Source organism: Oncorhynchus kisutch, linkage group LG15, assembly GCF_002021735.2.
Source record: "Oncorhynchus kisutch isolate 150728-3 linkage group LG15, Okis_V2, whole genome shotgun sequence".
Classification (NCBI taxonomy): domain Eukaryota; kingdom Metazoa; phylum Chordata; class Actinopteri; order Salmoniformes; family Salmonidae; genus Oncorhynchus; species Oncorhynchus kisutch.
The window spans coordinates 81,374,043-81,396,612 of NC_034188.2; the positions used below are offsets into that span (position 1 = coordinate 81,374,043).

At 47.0% G+C, this 22,570-nt stretch overlaps 1 protein-coding gene across 2 annotated transcripts in view; it reads left to right on the plus strand.

The window, feature by feature from the left end:
- The window catches only part of LOC109879392 (arf-GAP with Rho-GAP domain, ANK repeat and PH domain-containing protein 1), a 123,390-nt gene that overhangs the window by 93,467 nt on the left and 7,353 nt on the right, over nucleotides 1–22,570 (plus strand). For both annotated transcript variants that reach the window (XM_031791171.1, XM_031791172.1), the window contains 12 exons: nucleotides 5,474–5,669; nucleotides 6,089–6,134; nucleotides 8,046–8,209; nucleotides 10,048–10,260; nucleotides 15,324–15,429; nucleotides 15,501–15,648; nucleotides 17,369–17,458; nucleotides 18,713–18,790; nucleotides 18,905–19,022; nucleotides 19,716–19,829; nucleotides 21,736–21,881; nucleotides 21,951–22,033. In XM_031791171.1, coding sequence (XP_031647031.1) covers nucleotides 5,474–5,669; nucleotides 6,089–6,134; nucleotides 8,046–8,209; nucleotides 10,048–10,260; nucleotides 15,324–15,429; nucleotides 15,501–15,648; nucleotides 17,369–17,458; nucleotides 18,713–18,790; nucleotides 18,905–19,022; nucleotides 19,716–19,829; nucleotides 21,736–21,881; nucleotides 21,951–22,033 — 1,502 coding nt within the window. The remainder of the gene's footprint in view (nucleotides 1–5,473; nucleotides 5,670–6,088; nucleotides 6,135–8,045; nucleotides 8,210–10,047; nucleotides 10,261–15,323; nucleotides 15,430–15,500; nucleotides 15,649–17,368; nucleotides 17,459–18,712; nucleotides 18,791–18,904; nucleotides 19,023–19,715; nucleotides 19,830–21,735; nucleotides 21,882–21,950; nucleotides 22,034–22,570) is intronic.

Genomic DNA, 22,570 nt, shown 5'->3' on the forward strand with positions numbered 1-22,570 from the left:
CTGGACTGTTTTTCATGGTTGGGCTAGGCCCCTTAGTGCCAGTGATATACTACAGGAAACAATGACGTTCTAGATGATTCCGTGCTTTCAACTTTGTGGCAACAGTTTGGGGAAGGCCCTTTCCTGTTTCAGCATGACAGTGCCCCCATGCACTTGTTGTAACTTTAATGTGTTACAGAGTTAATATTTAAGTTAATTCATGGAGCTGTATCTAAAGATATATTTCTTTACAGTTGTTTACATTTGTAATTGTATTGGTTAGTATTGAATTAAGCTGCAAGTTCCAGAATGCCTTGCGACAGGAATGAGAGAGATAACGCGCCAGTTATGTGCAGGTGCAAAGTGATTAAGCTGACTTTCCGCTAGCATCTTACCTGCATTGCTGTGTAGAATCTAAAGTTGTTAAATGTAACGTGAACAAGTATTATTACTAAAAGAAGCTTTCATATCAAACCCGACGTCCCGAGTCATTACTTTGAAGACAGTTAATCTAAAATGAACAAAGTGAGGTCCATACAGAAATAGTTTGTTTGCGATCGGTGTGTAAGAATTTGAGTAGTTTGCACAGAGCCCTGACCTCAACCGCATCGAACACATCTGGGGTGAATTGGAATGGCGACTGTGAGCCAGGCCTAATCGCCCAACATCAGTGCCCGACCTCACTCATGCTCTTGTGGCTGAATGGAAGCAAGTCCCTGCAGCAATATTCCAACTTCTAGTGGAAAGCCTTCCCAGAAGAGTGGAGGCTGTTATAGCAGCAAAGGGGGGACCATCTCCATATTAATGCCATGATTTTGGAATGAGATGTTGGATGACTTTTGGACATGTACATTTCTCCATTTATTTAGTGGTAATGACCTCCATCTGATCCATCCTGCAGATCATCTATTTTCTGTGACCAAAAGCTTTTATATATTAAATAGGGTTTCTTTGAAATATTGTCATAGTTCCTTACTCGTGATACAAATGACTTTCGTGATGTTCACCCGTCAAACGTTCCAAATGTAACAGCCTGGAGCGCATTGGACTTGAAAAAACATACTGATGTAACCATGTGCCATTTAATGTTTATTTGACGACCACTAGTGCTCCCAAGTCAACATTCATATGCATTCCACACGTTTATTAGTGAGTGTTCCCAAGTCAACATTCCATATGCATTCCACACGTTTATTAGTGAGTGTTCCCAAGTCAACATTCCATATGCATTCCACACGTTTGATAGTGAGTGTTCCCAAGTCAACATTCCATATGCATTCCACACTTTTATTAGTGAGTGTTCCCAAGTCAACATTCCATATGCATTCCACACGTTTGATAGTGAGTGTTCCCAAGTCAACATTCCATATGCATTCCACACGTTTGATAGTGAGTGTTCCCAAGTCAACATTCCATATGCATTCCACACGTTTGATAGTGAGTGTTCCCAAGTCAACATTCCATATGCATTCCACACGTTTATTAGTGAGTGTTCCCAAAAATGAAAAAGATTTGGAAAAGTGTCATGGCACACCAGTGATTTGTTTTGCACACCAGTTGGGAACCATTGGCCTAGGTGCCCACTCACATTGACCGTTATCTAGGTCAGGGGTCCCTTCCAGTATTGGGGAACATCCTGCGCACCTCCTTGCAAACGCGCCTCATCTATTTCTATTTTGCAAGTTTAAAGCTTATTTCCTGCAATTCGACATATTTTGTCATGGGGTGCAAAGAAAATGTTGCAGTTTTTAAGCTAATTTTCTTGCAATTTTATATATTTTGCAATGTCTAATGTGTTTTCTGAGTGACAACAATATAAATGGGCAAAGAAACCATTTTTAACAGCTGACATGGGACCTTAAATCCCACAACTGTCCCAGATGATTATCTTCCACAGAATAGAATAGGTCGACTTTTGTACTATGGGGGATAGTAGATTGACTTATGCTAGTGCTTTTGCTGTTCGTTAGACCTACTCATCTTGTTGGCTGACAAAAATTAAATGTGGACAGTTCTTCCAATTTTTTTCAATATGCGCCTCAGAATTAGATAATGACATGCGCAGTTGCGTCCCCAATGTGTCTGTCTTAACTTGTAGCCTGTGAGAAAGACCGGATCACGTGACAGAGAGCCGTGATGACTGAGAGGCGCTTCGTATTTCGCTGCACACTCAGGAAGAAGGGCACAACTCAGTACTCCGCACCGCAAAAGGCATGGATTTTTTAGGGTGCACTACGGGCCACAAAGGGGATGCTGCTGGGAAATCCTAGGCATTATGAAGTGCTTGTCAAATTGCGATTGAGAGACTATTGGAGTGTGTACAGCCGGCTCAATAAACAAAGCAGAGCTCAGGTCTTTCAAGATACTTTTTTCAAATCATCATTAGAGTCTCATCATGCAGCTTTACAATGTATTACACATCACAACAGCCCAACGTTTATAGAACATCTGAAGTTACATTAATAAATGGAACATATAGGAGGACCTGTTTCTTTGTTCAACTCTCAACACAACAGCTGCATGTGCACACTGCCTCAAATCATTTGGAGACAATATCCTTTCTATTTTATTCAGCTTTGTTCAATTGTATTCTTCCTACTATAAAATAATGTGTAAAATACATTACTATACATTATTCTTCCTACTATAAAATAATTATAAGCAGATCTTGTCTTCTGAATGAACTAGTGTAGCCCACAGCCATTTGACATAGCCACATCAGGACCTAACATAAGGACAACTCCGAGTATGTTATTCTGTTCTTCTGAAATAGACCACATTTTCTTCATATCATGCTTCTTTAGACTTGTCTAAAATAAATAATAGATTTATTGTGATGGTGTAGACTATATTACATGGATTTATTGTGATGGTGTAGGCTATATTACATAGATTTATTGTGAAGGTGTAGACTATATTACATGGATTTATTGTGAAGGTGTAGACTATATTACATGGATTTATTGTGAAGGTGTAGACTATATTACATGGATTTATTGTGAAGGTGTAGACTATATTACATGGATTTATTGTGAAGGTGTAGACTATATTACATGGATTTATTGTGATGGTGTAGACTATATTACATGGATTTATTGTGAAGGTGTAGACTATATTACATGGATTTATTGTGATGGTGTAGGCTATATTACATACATTTATTTGACTTTTTAAAGGTGTAAATATGTGGGTCATGACAGTATTATGACCGGTTATGTCAGCTTTTATGACATGGTTATGACCGTACCAAAAATGATTAGGCCATCTAAGTGGTCATTTTCATGATGGAAAAACAGTTTTTTTGTGAACTTAAATGACCAAAACCAGATAAAATATATATATTTAAATAATACCATCTGAGAAACAGCTAGCCAGTCATGGAGAATGTAAAAGAACGGGTACTCAGGCCACATGCCTGTTGATTTAGTTATAATGTCTGAGCAGAGGAACACAGCATTAGCCATGGCAAAATGCAGAGAATTGCAGGAAATTAGCTTTAAAACCGCAACATTTTCTCACAGCTCCATGCCAAAATGCATAGAATTGCAGGAAATTAGCTTTAAAACCGCAACATTTTCTCACAGCTCCATGCCAAAATGCATAGAATTGCAGGAAATTAGCTTTTAAAAAATGCAGAAGGTTTTCTCCGCTCAAATGATTTTAAGTTGCAGAAAATGAGCTTTAACACAACTAAAGTGTTTCTCCACTGCCAAGATATTTGTACCTTTCTAGCTAATATTGTTAGAGTTTATACTTCCTCTTCCAATGAACTGTGGGGAGGTCAAAATCTATTCATTTTAAATTGTTGATTTCTTCTACTTACCATTTGCATTCACCTGATAAGATGAGACGTGATTATATATTGTTTTGCTAACAACTGATGGTGGTCCGTCGGTCGCCGGTTTGCCTGGACGACGGGGGTCCATGGGCAAGGAAAGTTTGTAAACCCCTGACCTAGGTAACAACTCACACCAACCGTTGCCTAGGTAACGACTCACACCAACCGTTGCCTAGGTCAGTGTTTCCCAAATTCTGTCCTGAGCCCCCCCCCCCCCCCGGTGCATGTTTCTGTTATTTGCCCCAGCACTACACAGCTGATTCAAATAATCAAAGCTTGATGATGAGTTGGTGATTTGAATCAGCTGTGTAGTGCTAGGGGGAAAACCTAAAGTTAACCACTCACACTGACCATCGCCTAGGTAACCACTCACACTGACCATCGCCTAGGTAACCACTCACACTGACCATCGCCTAGGTAACCACTCACACTGACCATCGCCTAGGTAACCACTCACACTGACCATAACCTAGGTAACCACTCACACTGACCATAACCTAGGTAACCACTCACACTGATTATAACCTAGGTAACCACTCACACTGATTATAACCTAGGTAACCACTCACACTGATTATAACCTAGGTAACCACTCACACTGACCATCGCCTAGGTAACCACTCACACTGACCATAACCTAGGTAACCACTCACACTGACCATAACCTAGGTAACCACTCACACTGATTATAACCTAGGTAACCACTCACACTGACTATAACCTAGGTAACCACTCACACTGACCATCGCCTAGGTAACCACTCACACTGACCATAACCTAGGTAACCACTCACACTGACCATAACCTAGGTAACCACTCACACTGACCATCGCCTAGGTAACCACTCACACTGACCATAACCTAGGTAACCACTCACACTGACCATCGCCTAGGTAACCACTCACACTGACCATAACCTAGGTAACCACTCACACTGACCATAACCTAGGTAACCACTCACACTGACCATCGCCTAGGTAACCACTCACACTGACCATCGCCTAGGTAACCACTCACACTGACCATCGCCTAGGTAACCACTCACACTGACCATCGCCTAGGTAACCACTCACACTGACCATCGCCTAGGTAACCACTCACACTGACCATAACCTAGGTAACCACTCACACTGACCATAACCTAGGTAACCACTCACACTGATTATAACCTAGGTAACCACTCACACTGATTATAACCTAGGTAACCACTCACACTGATTATAACCTAGGTAACCACTCACACTGACCATCGCCTAGGTAACCACTCACACTGACCATAACCTAGGTAACCACTCACACTGACCATAACCTAGGTAACCACTCACACTGATTATAACCTAGGTAACCACTCACACTGACTATAACCTAGGTAACCACTCACACTGACCATCGCCTAGGTAACCACTCACACTGACCATAACCTAGGTAACCACACACACTGACCATCGCCTAGGTAACCACTCACACTGACCATAACCTAGGTAACCACTCACACTGACCATAACCTAGGCAACCACTCACACTGACCATAACCTAGGTAACCACTCACACTGACCATAACCTAGGTAACCACTCACACTGACCATAACCTAGGAAATCAAGGCTCAGCTGTGTGATGGATCCTTAAACATATTTAACTCCCCCTCTTCTCCCCAGATGTTTATTCCGTCCAATGCAGAGGCTCTGTTGAGACTGAGCTTTGAGCGGATTGGCCGGCTGAAGTACAAGGACGGGTTGAACCTACAGAGCCCTCGGGTTGGCTGGTTTGCGCTGGTTGGCTCCTCCCTCCATGCCTACCTGGAGGACAGTGAGGAAGAGGAGGAGATACACCTACGCAAACTACAGGAGCTCTGTGAGTACGCACATGCACACACACACACATACACACTTATTCTATTCTCGTGGGGACCTAAAATGTATTTCTGTTTAAATTCCTATTTTCCCTAACCTTAGCTCTAACCCTAATTCTGACCCCTAACCTTAGCTCTAACCCTAAATCTGACCCCTAACCGTAGCTCTAAACCTAATTCTGACCCCTAACCTTAGCTCTAACCCTAAATCTGACCCCTAACCTTAGCTCTAAACTTAAAATAGCCTTTGTCATCATGGGGACGTGGGAGGTGTCCCCACAAGGGAGAATATTCCTTGGTTTACTATCCTTGTGGGGACAGTTGCAGATTTCAGGTCCCCACGAGGATAGAAGAACAAGACCATACACACACACACTGTTTGTACCACCATTAAATGGTTCCAAATGTGTGTTTGTCCCAGCGATCCAGCAGGAGAATGAGGTGCTGGTTCTGGTGGAGAGAGGCAGGTGAGAGGATGATGATGCCACATGGCCTCTGACTTTTTAACAACATTTATGTTTACTTTCTCTTTGTTGTTTGTTCAGGGAAATGGATGAGTTGAAACAGGACTGAATAGGTGGCAAAATGAGATGGGTTTTAATGTGTAGACATTAGCGCTATTACAGTTGAAGTCGGAGGTTTACATACACTAAGGTTGGAGTCATTAAAACTCGTTTTTCAATCACTCCACAAATTTCTTCTTAACAAACTATAGTTTTGGCAAGTCGGTTAGGACATCTACTTTGTGCATGACACAAGTAATTTTTCCAACAATTGTTTACAGACAGATTATTTCACTTAAATTTCCCTGTATCACAATTCCAGTGGGTCAGAAGTTTACATACACTAAATTGACTGTGCCTTTAAACAGCTTGGAAAATTCCAGAAAATGATGTCATGGCTTTAGAAGCTTCTGATAGGCAAATTTACATAATTTGAGTCAATTGGAGGAGTACCTGTGGATGTATTTCAAGGCCTACATTCAAATTCAGTGCCTCTTTGCTTGACATCATGGGGAAAATCAAAAGAAATCAAGACCTCAGAAAAAAAAGTGTAGACCTCCACAAGTCTGGTTCATCCTTGGGAGCAATTTCCAAATGCCTGAAGGTACCACGTTCGTTTGTACAGATGAACAATAGTACGCAAGTATAAACACCATGGGACCACGTAGCCGTCATACTGCTCAGGAAGGAGACGCGTTCTGTCTCCTAGAGACGAACGTACTTTGGTGTGAAAAGTGCATATCAATCCCAAAACAACAGCAAAGGACCTTGTGAAGATGCTGGAGGAAACGGGTACAAAAGTATCTACACCCACAGTAAAACGAGTACTATATCGACATAACCTGAAAGGCCGCTCAGCAAGGAAGAAGCCACTGCTCCAAAACTGCCATAAAAAAAGCCAGACTACGGTTTGAAAATGCACATGGGGACAAAGATCGTACTTTTTGGAGAAATGTCCTCTGGTCTGATGAAACAAAAATAGAACTGTTTGGCCATAATGACCATCGTTATGTTTGGAGGAAAAAGGGGGATGCTTGCAAGCCGAAGAACACCATCCCAAACGTGAAGCACGGGGGTGGCAGCATCATGTTGTGGGGTACTTTGCTGCAGGAGGGACTGGTGCACTTCACAAAATAGATGGTATCACGAGACAGGAAAATTATGTGTATATATTGAAGCAACATCTCAAGACATCAGTCAGGAAGTTAAAAGCTTGGTCGCAAATGGGTCTTCGAAATGGACAATGACCCCAAGCATACTTCCAAAGTTGTGGCAAAATGACTTAAGGACAACCAAGTCAAGGTATTGGAGTGGCCATCACAAAGCCCTGACCTCAATCCCATAGAAAATGTGTGGGCAGAACTGAAAAAGCATGTGCGAGCACGCAGGCCTACAAACCTGACTCCGTTACACCAGCTCTGTCAGGAGAAATGGGCCAAAATTCACCCAACTTATTGTGGAAGGCTACCCGAAATGTTTGAACCAAGTTAAACAATTTAAAGGCAACGCTACCAAATACTAATTGAGTGTATGTAAACTTCTGACCCACTGGGAATGTGATTAAAGAAATAAAAGCTGAAATTAATCATTCTTTCTACTATTATTCTGACATTTCACATTCTTAAAATAAAGTGGTGATCCTAACTGACCTAAGACAGGGAATTTTTAATAGGATTTAAATGTCAGGAATTGTGAAACACTGCGTTTAAATGTTTTTGGCTAAGGTGGTATATGTACATTTCTGACTTCAACTGTATACTAAAGAGGTTTCATTCCTTCCTCTCCCTCCCTCCCTCTCATTCTACCTACCCCCCTATCTCACTCCCTCCTTCTCATTCTTCCTAAACCCCTACCTCCCTCCCTCCCTCTCTCCAGGACACTGTACATCGAGGGGGAGAGGAAGCTTGACTTCCAGGGTTGGTGTGTGGGCATCCAGAAAGCAGCAGGCAGTGCAGGAGACTCTCTTAGTCAGCAGCAACTAACTGAGGCCGACATCCCTGTTATAGTGGACCGCTGCATTGACTATATCACACAGTGCGGTAAGAGTGTGTAGCTGTGTGTGTAGCTGTGTGTGTTGCCTCGTGACTGTAATAGCGGGAGTTCTGGCTCACAGAGACCGAGAAGCAAAGGTCAACAAATCAGCACTGTTCTCCCCCCCCCCCCCCCCCCGGTCATGTGTTAACTTCTCCTCTCTCTTTCTCCCTGTAGTTTATTTCCTATTATGACTCACTGGAGATCAGGCTGTTCCTGTTGGGTTCTGGGTAGTTTATCCTGTTTCGTGATTGAAATGTTTGGCTGCGTTTCAAACTCAAAGTAGACAGCCCTCAACCCTAAACCCTCAGCCCTTGAATGATGCTTTACATTGTCACATCCGAGTGTGCCTTGCCCAAGTGAGTGCCCAAGCGAGTGAGAGTGATGATTGGAGAGGCAACGTACTTGGTGGAAATCTTCAAGTTGAGCTTAAAAACAACTAACCTAAAGCTATTAATATACCTAGCAAGCTAACGTATCTAGCCAGCACTCCTGTCCGGTAGCTAGCTACAGTTACCCATAGCTGGCTAGCAAGCTAACGTATCTAGCCAGCACTCCTGTCCGGTAGCTAGCTACAGTTACCCATAGCTGGCTAGCAAGTTTTATAGTTTGGTCATTTATTCCAATAAATTTCAGAATTCCAAAAAGCTTTTATATTTTATAGGCTCCTCAGTACGAGACTAAGCCAATTTGCCAACACTAAAATCAATGTGTGTGTGTGTGTGTGTGTGTATATGTATATATATATATATATATATATATTTTTTAGCACGCTAGCTTCATACTTTTTTCTGACATGCAGAAAATGCAGCCTTGTTGATTAAATTTGACACACCAGAGTTTGACATGTGAATAGAATTTGCATTGAATTGTGGGTCATATCAACCCCGTAAGTGACCAAAGTTCTTCACTCCCTCGAGCTAAATCTAGGGCCGAGGGGGCAACGTTTGTGAATTGGACCTCCACTTAAAATGGCAATCAAACTGCATCCGGTTTCGACTGGGATTATCCCGAGGGAAAGTAACGGCTGAGGGGGTAAAAATAACGTATTTGGACTGCAGTCTTACACCATGCCCAAACCCGACATCCGTGTGTGCAAATTGATTTTGTCCTCCCACACCAAACGCCATCACGACACCAGGTTGAAACATCAAAACAAACTCTGAACCAATTATATTAATTTGGGGACAGGTCGAAAAACATTCAACATTTATGGCATTTTAGCTAGTTAGTTTGCAGTTGTTAGCTAATTTGTCCTATTTAGCTAACTTGCTGTTGCTAGCTAATTTGTCCTGGGATATAAACATTGAGTTGTTATTATACCTGAAACGCACAAGGCCCTCTACGCCAACAATTAATCCACACATAAAATGGTCAACCAAATCGTTTCTAGTCATCGCTCCTCCTTCGTCCTTTTCTTCTTTGGACTTTATATGGCGATTAGCATCTAACTTTCATAATAAGGTGTATTACCACAACCGACCGACCTCCGTTCAGCTTTCAATCACCGACGTGGGTATAACCAATGAGGAGATGGGAGAGGCAGGACTTGCACCGCGTTCAGCGTCACAAATAGAACTGACTTCTATTTTAGCGCTTGGCAATGCCAGACGCTCGTTGGCGCACGTGAGCAGTGTGGTCAGCATGTTAGTCTATTCCGTCTGCTGACTCTCTTCATAATCCCTTCTGTGCTCTGATTGGCTGCTACTCTGACCTCTGAACTCTGACAGTTTTGGTTGGTCAGTTAGAGAAGGGGGAGAATTGAAACACTGTGAACCATGTCAGGAGTATGTGTTGTGGAGTGGATATTAGTGTGTGTCTGAGTTTTAATCTGTGTGTGTTTTAGGTCTGACGTCTGAGGGTATCTACCGTAAGAGCGGGGGGAACAGTCGCGTGGCGGCGCTGTGCGAGGCGTTTCGGCGTGATGCCCGTAATGTGCGTCTGAAGGAGGAGGAGCACCAGGTGGACGACGTGTCTAACACACTGAAACGCTTCTTCAGAGAGTCTGGAGAGGGCCTGTTCACCAAACAAGCTGCTAGCGCATGGCTCAGCACACCTGGTGAGACCCTGCACGCTAACACCCTGCACGCTAACACCCTGCACGCTAACACCCTGCACGCTAACACCCTGCACGCTAACACCCTGCACGCTAACACCCTGCACGCTAACACCCTGCACGCTAACACCCTGCACGCTAACACCCTGCACGCTAACACCCTGCACGCTAACACCCTGCAAGCTAACACCCTGCAACCCTACACCCTAACCCCTACACCCTAACCCCTACACCCTAACCCTACACCCTACCCTACCCTATACCCTACACCCTATACCCTACACCCTATACCCTACACCCTATACCCTACACCCTATATCCTACACCCTATACCCTACACCCTATACCCTACACCCTACACCCTATACCCTACACCCTATATCCTACACCCTATATCCTACACCCTATATCCTACACCCTATATCCTACACCCTATATCCTACACCCTATACCCTACACCCTATACCCTACACCCTAAACCCTAAGACCCTGTATCCTACACCCTAACCCCAACACCTGGTATCTGACACCGTAATCCCAACACCCTGTATCCTACACCGTGTATCCTACACCCTAACCCTACACCGTGTATCCTACACCCTAACCCTACACCGTGTATCCTACACCCTAACCCCTACACCCTGTATCCTACACCCTAACCCCTACACCCTGTATCCTACACCCTAACTCCTACACCCTGTATCCTACACCCTAACCCTACACCCTGTATCCTACACCCTAACCCCTACACCGTGTATCCTACACCCTGTATCCTACACCCTAACCCCTACACCGTGTATCCTACACCCTAACCCCTACACCCTAACCCCTACACCCTGTATCCTACACCCTAACCCCTACACCGTGTATCCTACACCCTGTATCCTACACCCTAACCCCTACACCGTGTATCGTACACCCTAACCCCTACACCCTGTATCCTACACCCTAACCCCTACACCCTGTATCCTACACCCTAACCCCTACACCCTGTATCCTACACCCTAACCCCTACACCCTGTATCCTATACCCTAACTCCAACACCCTGTATCCTACACCCTAACCCCTACACCCTGTATCCTACACCCTAACCCCTACACCCTGTATCCTACACCCTAACCCCTACACCCTGTATCCTACACCCTAACCCCTACACCCTGTATCCTACACCCTAACCCCTACACCCTGTATCCTACACCCTAACCCCTACACCCTGTATCCTACACTTTAACCCCAAGACCCTGTATCCTACACCCTAACCCCTACACCCTGTATCCTACACCCTAACCCCTACACCCTGTATCCTACACCCTAACCCCAAGACCCTGTATCCTACACCCTAACCCCTACACCGTGTATCCTACACCCTAACCCCAAGACCCTGTATCCTACACCCTAACCCCTACACCCTGTATCCTAACCCCTACACCATGTATCCTACACCCTAACCCCTACACCCTGTATCCTACACCCTAACCCCAAGACCCTGTATCCTACACCCTAACCCCAAGACCCTGTATCCTAACCCCTATACCCTGTATCCTACACCCTAACCCCTACACCCTGTATCCTACACCCTAACCCCAAGACCCTGTATCCTACACCCTAACCCCAAGACCCTGTATCCTACACCCTAACCCCAAGACCCTGTATCCTACACCCTAACCCCAAGACCCTGTATCCTACACCCTAACCCCTACACCCTGTATCCTACACCCTAACCCCAAGACCCTGTATCCTACACCCTAACCCCTACACCCTGTATCCTACACCCTAACCCCTACACCCTGTATCCTACACCCTAACCCCAAGACCCTGTATCCTACACCCTAACCCCAAGACCCTGTATCCTACACCCTAACCCCAAGACCCTGCATCCTACACCCTAACCCCAAGACCCTGTATCCTACACCCTAACCCCTACACCCTGTATCCTACACCCTAACCCCAAGACCCTGTATCCTACACCCTAACCCCAAGACCCTGTATCCTACACCCTAACCCCAAGACCCTGTATCCTACACCCTAACCCCAAGACCCTGTATCCTACACCCTAACCCCTACACCCTGTATCCTAACCCCTACACCATGTATCCTACACCCCTAACCCCTACACCCTGTATCCTACACCCTAACCCCAAGACCCTGTATCCTACACCCTAACCCCAAGACCCTGTATCCTAACCCCTATACCCTGTATCCTACACCCTAACCCCAAGACCCTGTATCCTACACCCCTAACCCCAAGACCCTGTATCCTACACCCTAACCCCAAGACCCTGTATCCTACACCCTAACCCCAAGACCCTGTATCCTACACCCTAACCCCAAGACCCTGTATCCTACACCCTAACCCCTACACCCTGTATCCTACACCCTAACCCCTACACCCTGTATCCTACACCCTAACCCCAAGACCCTGTATCCTACACCCTAACCCCAAGACCCTGTATCCTACACCCTAACCCCAAGACCCTGCATCCTACACCCTAACCCCAAGACCCTGCATCCTACACCCTAACCCCTACACCCTGTATCCTACACCCTAACCCCAAGACCCTGTATCCTACACCCTAACCCCAAGACCCTGTATCCTACACCCTAACCCCAAGACCCTGTATCCTACACCCTAACCCCAAGACCCTGTATCCTACACCCTAACCCCTACACCCTGTATCCTAACCCCTACACCATGTATCCTACACCCTAACCCCTACACCCTGTATCCTACATCCTACACCCTAACCCCAAGACCCTGTATCCTACACCCTAACCCCAAGACCCTGTATCCTAACCCCTATACCCTGTATCCTACACCCTAACCCCTACACCCTGTATCCTACAACCCTAACCCCAAGACCCTGTATCCTACACCCTAACCCCAAGACCCTGTATCCTACACCCTAACCCCAAGACCCTGTATCCTACACCCTAACCCCAAGACCCTGTATCCTACACCCTAACCCCAAGACCCTGTATCCTACACCCTAACCCCTACACCCTGTATCCTACAACCCTAATCCCTACACCCTGTATCCTACACCCTAACCCCAAGACCCTGTATCCTACACCCTAACCCCAAGACCCTGTATCCTACACCCTAACCCCAAGACCCTGCATCCTACACCCCTAACCCCAAGACCCTGCATCCTACACCCTAACCCCTACACCCTGTATCCTACACCCTAACCCCAAGACCCTGTATCCTACACCCTAACCCCAAGACCCTGTATCCTACACCCTAACCCCAAGACCCTGTATCCTACACCCTAACCCCAAGACCCTGTATCCTACACCCTAACCCCTACACCCTGTATCCTACACCCTAACCCCAAGACCCTGTATCCTACACCCTAACCCCAACACCCTGTATCCTACACCCTAACCCCTACACCCTGTATCCTACACCCTAACCCCTACACCCTGTATCCAACAACCTAACCCCAAGACCCTGTATCCTACACCCTAACCCCAAGACCCTGTATCCTACACCCTAACCCCTACACCCTGTATCCTACACCTTAACCCCAAGACCCTGTATCCTACACCCTAACCCCTACACCCTGTATCCTACACTTTAACCCCAAGACCCTGTATCCTACACTTTAACCCCAAGACCCTGTATCCTACACCCTAACCCCAAGACCCTGTATCCTACACCCTGTATCCTACACCCTGTATCCTACACCCTGTATCCTACACCCTAACCCCTACACCTGTATCCTACACCCTAACCCCTACACCCTGTATCCTACACCCTAACCCCTACACCCTGTATCCTACACTTTAACCCCAAGACCCTGTATCCTACACCCTAACCCCTACACCCTGTATCCTACACCCTAACCCCTACACCCTGTATCCTACACCCTAACCCAAGACCCTGTATCCTACACCCTAACCCCTACACCGTGTATCCTACACCCTAACCCCAAGACCCTGTATCCTACACCCTAACCCCTACACCCTGTATCCTAACCCCTACACCATGTATCCTACACCCTAACCCCTACACCCTGTATCCTACACCCTAACCCCAAGACCCTGTATCCTACACCCTAACCCCTACACCCTGTATCCTAACCCCTATACCCTGTATCCTACACCCTAACCCCTACACCCTGTATCCTACACCCTAACCCCAAGACCCTGTATCCTACACCCTAACCCCAAGACCCTGTATCCTACACCCTAACCCCAAGACCCTGTATCCTACACCCTAACCCCAAGACCCTGTATCCTACACCCTAACCCCAAGACCCTGTATCCTACACCCTAACCCCTACACCCTGTATCCTACACCCTAACCCCTACACCCTGTATCCTACACCCTAACCCCAAGACCCTGTATCCTACACCCTAACCCCAAGACCCTGTATCCTACACCCTAACCCCAAGACCCTGCATCCTACACCCTAACCCCAAGACCCTGCATCCTACACCCTAACCCCTACACCCTGTATCCTACACCCTAACCCCAAGACCCTGTATCCTACACCCTAACCCCAAGACCCTGTATCCTACACCCTAACCCCAAGACCCTGTATCCTACACCCTAACCCCAAGACCCTGTATCCTACACCCTAACCCCTACACCCTGTATCCTACACCCTAACCCCAAGACCCTGTATCCTACACCCTAACCCCAACACCCTGTATCCTACACCCTAACCCCTACACCCTGTATCCTACACCCTAACCCCTACACCCTGTATCCAACAACCTAACCCCAAGACCCTGTATCCTACACCCTAACCCCAAGACCCTGTATCCTACACCCTAACCCCTACACCCTGTATCCTACACCCTAACCCCAAGACCCTGTATCCTACACCCTAACCCCTACACCCTGTATCCTACACTTTAACCCCAAGACCCTGTATCCTACACTTTAACCCCAAGACCCTGTATCCTACACCCTAACCCCAAGACCCTGTATCCTACACCCTGTATCCTACACCCTGTATCCTACACCCTGTATCCTACACCCTGTATCCTACACCCTAACCCCTACACCCTGTATCCTACACCCTAACTCAAACACTGTGTGTGTGTTGTTTGTCAGTGATCCCAGAGGAGAGCAAGAAGATCTCTCAGTACCAGCTGCTGCTGAGCCGCCTGCCCAAAGTCAACAAGGCCACGCTACGAGCCCTGGTCAACCACCTCTACTGGTGAGACACATATAAACACACACACACACACCCCTCCGCTCAGAGTGTAATGGTGTGTGTGTTGTCCACAGTGTGCAGCGGTTTGCAGAGCTGAACCAGATGAATCTCCATAACCTGGCTATAGTATTTGGCCCAACACTGTTCCAGAGCGACGGGAAGGACTTCACAGCTGGCCGCGTCGTAGAGGAACTCATAGAGCACTACACTGACGTCTTTGAGGTCAGAGACCCTGTAGACTCTAACCCTTGACCCCTAACCTCATAGAGCACTACACTGACGTCTTTGAGGTCAGAGACCCTGTAGACTCTAACCCTTGACCCCTAACCTCATAGAGCACTACACTGACGTCTTTGAGGTCAGAGACCCTGTAGACTCTAACCCTTGACCCCTAACCTCGTAAAGGCAGCAGGTAGCCTAGCGGTTAAGAGCATTGAACCTGTAACCAGAAGGCCTCTGGTTCGCATCTCAGAGCTAGAGGCGTCATTACAGACCCTGGTTCAATCCCGGGCTGTATCACAACCGGGCGGCGCACAATTGGCCCAGCGTTCGTCTTGGTTAGGGGAGGGGTTGGACGGAGTAGGCAGTCATTGTAAAATAAGAATTTGTTCTTAACTGACTTGCCTAGTTAAATAAAATAAATAAATAAAAACTGAAAGATATGTATGTGCCCTTGAGCAAGTTACTTAACCATAATTGCTCCTGTAAGTCACTTGGTAGGGGGATGGTTTGGTAGTGGTATGGTTTGGTAGTGGTTTGGTAGTGGTATGGTGTGGTAGTGGTATGGTTTGGTAGTGGTATGGTTTGGTAGTGGTATGGTATGGTGTGGTAGTGGTATGGTTTGGTAGTGGTATGGTTTGGTAGTGGTATGGTTTGGTAGTGGTAGTGGTAGTGGTTTGGTAGTGGTAGTGGTTTGGTAGTGGTAGTGGTAGTAGTTTGGTAGGGGGATGGTTTGGTAGTGGTTTGGTAGTGGTAGTGGTTTGGTAGTGGTAGTAGTTTGGTAGGGGGATGGTTTGGTAGTGGTATGGTTTGTAGTGGTATGATTTGGTAGTCGTTTGGTAGTGGTGTGGTAGTGGAATGGTTTGTTAGTGGTGTGATTTGGTAGTGGTATGGTGTGGTTTGGTTTGGTAGTGGTATGGGATGGTAGTGGGAAGGCTTGGTAGTGGTTTGGTAGTGGTATGGGATGGTAGTGGTAGTAGTTTGGTAGGGGGATGGTTTGGTAGTGGTAGTGGTTTGGTAGTGGTATGGTTTGTAGTGGTATGATTTGGTAGTGGTTTGGTAGTGGTGTGGTAGTGGAATGGTTTGTTAGTGGTGTGATTTGGTAGTGGTATGGTGTGGTAGGGGGATGGTTTGGTAGTGGTGTGGTTTGGTAGTGGTATGGGATGGTAGTGGTATGGTTTGGTAGTGGGAAGGCTTGGTAGTGGTTTGGTAGTGGTATGGTTTGGTAGTGGGATGATTTGGTAGTGGGATGGTTTGGTAGTGGTTTGATCGTGGTTTGGTAGTGGGATGGTTTGGTAGGGGATGGTTTGGTAGTGGTTTGGTAAGGGTGTGGTTAGTGGTATGGTTTGGTTTGGTAGTGGTGTGCTAGTGCTTTGGTTTGGTTTGGTAGGGGGATGGCTGCAGTGTGTGGTAGGGGGATGGCTGCAGTGTGTGGTAGGGGGGTGGCTGCAGTGTTTGGTAGGGGGGTGGCTGCAGTGTTTGGTAGGGGGGTGGCTGCGGTGTTTGGTAGGGGGGTGGCTGCAGTGTTTGGTAGGGGGGTGGCTGCAGTGTTTGGTAGGGGGGTGGCTGCAGTGTTTGGTAGGGGGGTGGCTGCAGTGTTTGGTAGGGGGGTGGCTGCAGTGTGAGCTGGTCAGTGGTGTTTCAACCACGGAGTGAGTAGTTATACCGGTTATACAGTTATGTTGCTGTGTGGTTGACCGTGTGTGGTTGTGTTGCGGTCCAGGTGGATGAGCAGCAGCTGAAAAGGCAGCTGGATGAGATCACGGTCATCATTAAAGTTAGAGAGAAGTTGAACCTCAACTCCAGTGTTCCTGTGAGTAATACAGTACACTCACACACAAATCTCAACTCCAGCGTTCCTGTGAGTAATACAGTACACTCACACACATCTCAACTCCAGCATTCCTGTGAGTAATACTGTACACTCACACACATCTCAACTCCAGTGTTCCTGTGAGTAATACAGTACACTCACACACACATCTCAACTCCAGCATTCCTGTGAGTAATACAGTACACTCACACACACATCTCAACTCCAGCATTCCTGTGAGTAATACAGTACACTCACACACACACATCTCAACTCCAGTGTTCCTGTGAGTAATACAGTACACTCACACACACATCTCAACTCCAGCATTCCTGTGAGTAATACAGTACACTCACACACACATCTCAACTCCAGCATTCCTGTGAGTAATACAGTACACTCACACACACACATCTCAACTCCAGCGTTCCTGTGAGTAATACAGTACACTCACACACACATCTCAACTCCAGCATTCCTGTGAGTAATACAGTACACTCACACACACATCTCAACTCCAGCGTTCCTGTGAGTAATACAGTACACTCACACACATCTCAACTCCAGCGTTCCTGTGAGTAATACAGTACACTCACACACACATCTCAACTCCAGCGTTCCTGTGAGTAGTACAGTACACTCAAACACATCTCAACTCCAGCTTTCCTGTGAGTAATACAGTACACTCACACACACACATCTCAACTCCAGCTTTCCTGTGAGTAATACAGTACACTCACACACATCTCAACTCCAGCGTTCCTGTGAGTAATACAGTACACTCACACACACACACACACACATCTCAACTCCAGCGTTCCTGTGAGTAATACAGTACACTCACACACACACACACATCTCAACTCCAGCATTCCTGTGAGTAATACAGTACACTCACACACATCTCAACTCCAGCATTCCTGTGAGTAATACAGTACACTCACACACATCTCAACTCCAGCGTTCCTGTGAGTAATACAGTACACTCACACACATCTCAACTCCATCTTTCCTGTGAGTAATACAGTACACTCACACACACACACACACACATCTCAACTCCAGCATTCCTGTGAGTAATACAGTACACTCACACACATCTCAACTCCAGCGTTCCTGTGAGTAATACAGTACACTCACACACACACATCTCAACTCCAAGGTTTCTGTGAGTCACACAAACTTCTCATGTGTTTGCAATGTTCTGCTGCAACCCAATGTGCTTTAATACGTGTGTGTGTGTGTGTTGTGCAGGCGTCGGGGTCAGCAGGTGACTTCATCTGTACAGTGTACCTGGAGGAGAAGAAGGAGACTGCAGAGCAGCATGTCAAGGTGACCTCTCACCTCTGACCTTAACTAACCCTTCAGACCTCACCTTTATCATGATAGGGAAATAGAGTAAGAAGAGGTCCAGAATGTCACTCCCTCCACTGCTCTCCCCTCCAGATCCCTGGTTCTATGACGGCCGCAGAGCTGACCTGTGAGATTCTGGACCGGCGGAAGATCCAGGTCAGAGAAAAAGACTACTGGAGCTGCTGGGAGGTCAGCCAGAAGGAGGAGACCGGTGAGTGGACAGAGAGATGAGAGGTCAGTCAGAAGGAGGAGACCGGTGAGTGGACAGAGAGATGGGAGGTCAGTCAGAAGGAGGAGACTGGTGAGTGGACAGAGAGATGGGAGGTCAGTCAGAAGGAGGAGACCGGCGAGTGGACAGAGAGATGGTATGGAGAGGAAGGGGACAGGGGTATGGGATGGAGAGGAGGGGACAGGTGGGGACAGAGGTATGGGATGGAGAGGAAGGGGACAGAGGTATGGGATGGAGAGGAAGGGGACAGAGGTATGGGATGGAGAGGAAGGGGACAGAGGTATGGGATGGAGAGGAAGGGGACAGAGGTATGGGATGGAGAGGAAGGGGACAGAGGTATGGGATGGAGAGGAAGGGGACAGAGGTATGGGATGGAGAGGAAGGGGACAGAGGTATGGGATGGAGAGGAAGGGGACAGAGGTATGGGATGGAGAGGAAGGGGACAGAGGTATGGGATGGAGAGGAAGGGGACAGAGGTATGGGATGGAGAGGAAGGGGACAGCGGTATGGGATGGAGAGGAAGGGGACAGCGGTATGGGATGGAGAGGAAGGGGACAGAGGTATGGGATGGAAGTGCTAGGGAGAAGTGATGCTGCTGTTGAAGCTCTGTTCTGTTTGTCTCTCTCCTCACTCTCCTCTTTCTCACTCTCCTCTCACTCTCTCTCACTCATTCAGAGCGTCCGTTGCATCATCTGGAGCGTGTGTTACCCATCCTACACTCTCTGGGTACCGACTCCCACCTGCTGGTCAAAAAGAACCTGGCCATGGAGGCCATACTGGTCTACCTGGGTACACACACACCAACACACACGCTAACTCACACGCATACATGTGGTTACCGGGTTAAAACAGAAACAACTCAAAGATGAACAGTTTTTAGGCATTAGTTCTGAGTGGTTAAGGTTGGGGTTATGGCTTGCTAGAGCATTGCTGTAGGTGCAGTGTTCTGAGTGGTTAAGGTTGGGGTTATGGCTTGCTAGAGCATTGCTGTAGGTGCAGTGTTCTGAGTGGTTAAGGTTGGGGTTATGGCTTGCTAGAGCATTGCTGTAGGTGCAGTGTTCTGAGTGGTTAAGGTTGGGGTTAAGGCTTGCTAGATCATTGCTGTAGGTGCAGTGTTCTGAGTGGTTAAGGTTGGGGTTAAGGCTTGCTAGATCATTGCTGTAGGTGCAGTGTTCTGAGTGGTTAAGGTTGGGGTTAAGGCTTGCTAGATCATTGCTGTAGGTGCAGTGTTCTGAGTGGTTAAGGTTGGGGTTAAGGCTTGCTAGATCATTGCTGTAGGTGCAGTGTTCTGAGTGGTTAAGGTTGGGGTTAAGGCTTGCTAGATCATTGCTGTAGGTGCAGTGTTCTGAGTGGTTAAGGTTGGGGTTAAGGCTTGCTAGATCATTGCTGTAGGTGCAGTGTTCTGAGTGGTTAAGGTTGGGGTTAAGGCTTGCTAGATCATTGCTGTAGGTGCAGTGTTCTGAGTGGTTAAGGTTGGGGTTAAGGCTTGCTAGATCATTGCTGTAGGTGCAGTGTTCTGAGTGGTTAAGGTTGGGGTTAAGGCATGCTAGATCATTGCTGTAGGTGCAGTGTTCTGAGTGGTTAAGGTTGGGGTTAAGGCTTGCTAGATCATTGCTGTAGGTGCAGTGTTCTGAGTGGTTAAGGTTGGGGTTAAGGCTTGCTAGATCATTGCTGTAGGTGCAGTGTTCTGAGTGGTTAAGGTTGGGGTTAAGGCTTGCTAGATCATTGCTGTAGGTGCAGTGTTCTGAGTGGTTAAGGTTGGGGTTAAGGCATGCTAGATCATTGCTGTAGGTGCAGTGTTCTGAGTGGTTAAGGTTGGGGTTAAGGTTTGCTAGATCATTGCTGTAGGTGCAGTGTTCTGAGTGGTTAAGGTTGGGGTTAAGGCTTGCTAGATCATTGCTGTAGGTGCAGTGTTCTGAGTGGTTAAGGTTGGGGTTAAGGCTTGCTAGATCATTGCTGTAGGTGCAGTGTTCTGAGTGGTTAAGGTTGGGGTTAAGGCTTGCTAGATCATTGCTGTAGGTGCAGTGTTCTGAGTGGTTAAGGTTGGGGTTAAGGCTTGCTAGATCATTGCTGTAGGTGCAGTGTTCTGAGTGGTTAAGGTTGGGGTTAAGGCTTGCTAGATCATTGCTGTAGGTGCAGTGTTCTGAGTGGTTAAGGTTGGGGTTAAGGCTTGCTAGATCATTGCTGTAGGTGCAGTGTTCTGAGTGGTTAAGGTTGGGGTTAAGGCTTGCTAGATCATTGCTGTAGGTGCAGTGTTCTGAGTGGTTAAGGTTGGGGTTAAGGCATGCTAGATCATTGCTGTAGGTGCAGTGTTCTGAGTGGTTAAGGTTGGGGTTAAGGCTTGCTAGATCATTGCTGTAGGTGCAGTGTTCTGAGTGGTTAAGGTTGGGGTTAAGGCTTGCTAGATCATTGCTGTAGGTGCAGTGTTCTGAGTGGTTAAGGTTGGGGTTAAGGCATGCTAGATCATTGCTGTAGGTGCAGTGTTCTGAGCAGCACCAGTTCACTCCCATTTCTGGGTGAATGTTGTATTTTATTTTATTGTGAGCATATATTCACGTTCTCAGGACCTTTTCAAACGTCTGGAATCTAAGTTTGTTTCTAGTGATCAGGCTGTTAACACACAATTGAATTGACTTCTCAGCTCTACTATTACCCCTATACTGTTTCTGATTTGGTACGATCCGTCCCCCCATAGCCAGTAAAGTGGATGTGTCCAAGCACGGGATGGTGAAGTTCCGGGAGGAGAGGAGCATTCTGGGATTGGGACTGAACACCGGCAGCTTCCACGACCGCTACTTCATCCTAAACACTGTCTCACTCAGGATGTACAAGGAAGTGCGGGTAAGGCACACACACACACAGACACAGACACAGACACAGAGCTAATCTGTCTGTTTTGTTTCCCTGTAGAGTAATCGTTCAGAGAGGGAATGGCAGGTGAAGAATCTGAGGGTCTATCTAGGCATCAAGAAGAAACTACGACCACCCACCTGGTCAGAACACCTCTCTGTCCTCTCCTCCTGCCTGGTCAGAACACCTCTCTGTCCTCTTCTCCTGCCTGGTCAGAACACCTCTCTGTCCTGTCCTCCTGCCTGGTCAGAACATCGCTCTGTCCTCTCCTCCTGCCTGGTCAGAACACCTCTCTGTCCTCTCCTCCTGCCTGGTCAGAACACCTCTCTGTCCTCTCCTCCTGCCTGGTCAGAACACCTCTCTGTCCTCTCCTCCTGCCTGGTCAGAACACCTCTCTGTCCTCTCCTCCTGCCTGGTCAGAACACCTCTCTGTCCTCTCCTCCTGCCTGGTCAGAACACCTCTCTCTATGTAGTTGGGGTCTGACTGTGATGTTTCCTATCTCTCTCTCTCTATGTAGTTGGGGTCTGACTGTGATGTTTCCTATCTCTCTCTCTCTATGTAGTTGGGGTCTGACTGTGATGTTTCCTATCTCTCTCTCTCTATGTAGTTGGGGTCTGACTGTGATGTTTCCTATCTCTCTCTCTCTATGTAGTTGGGGTCTGACTGTGATGTTTCCTAT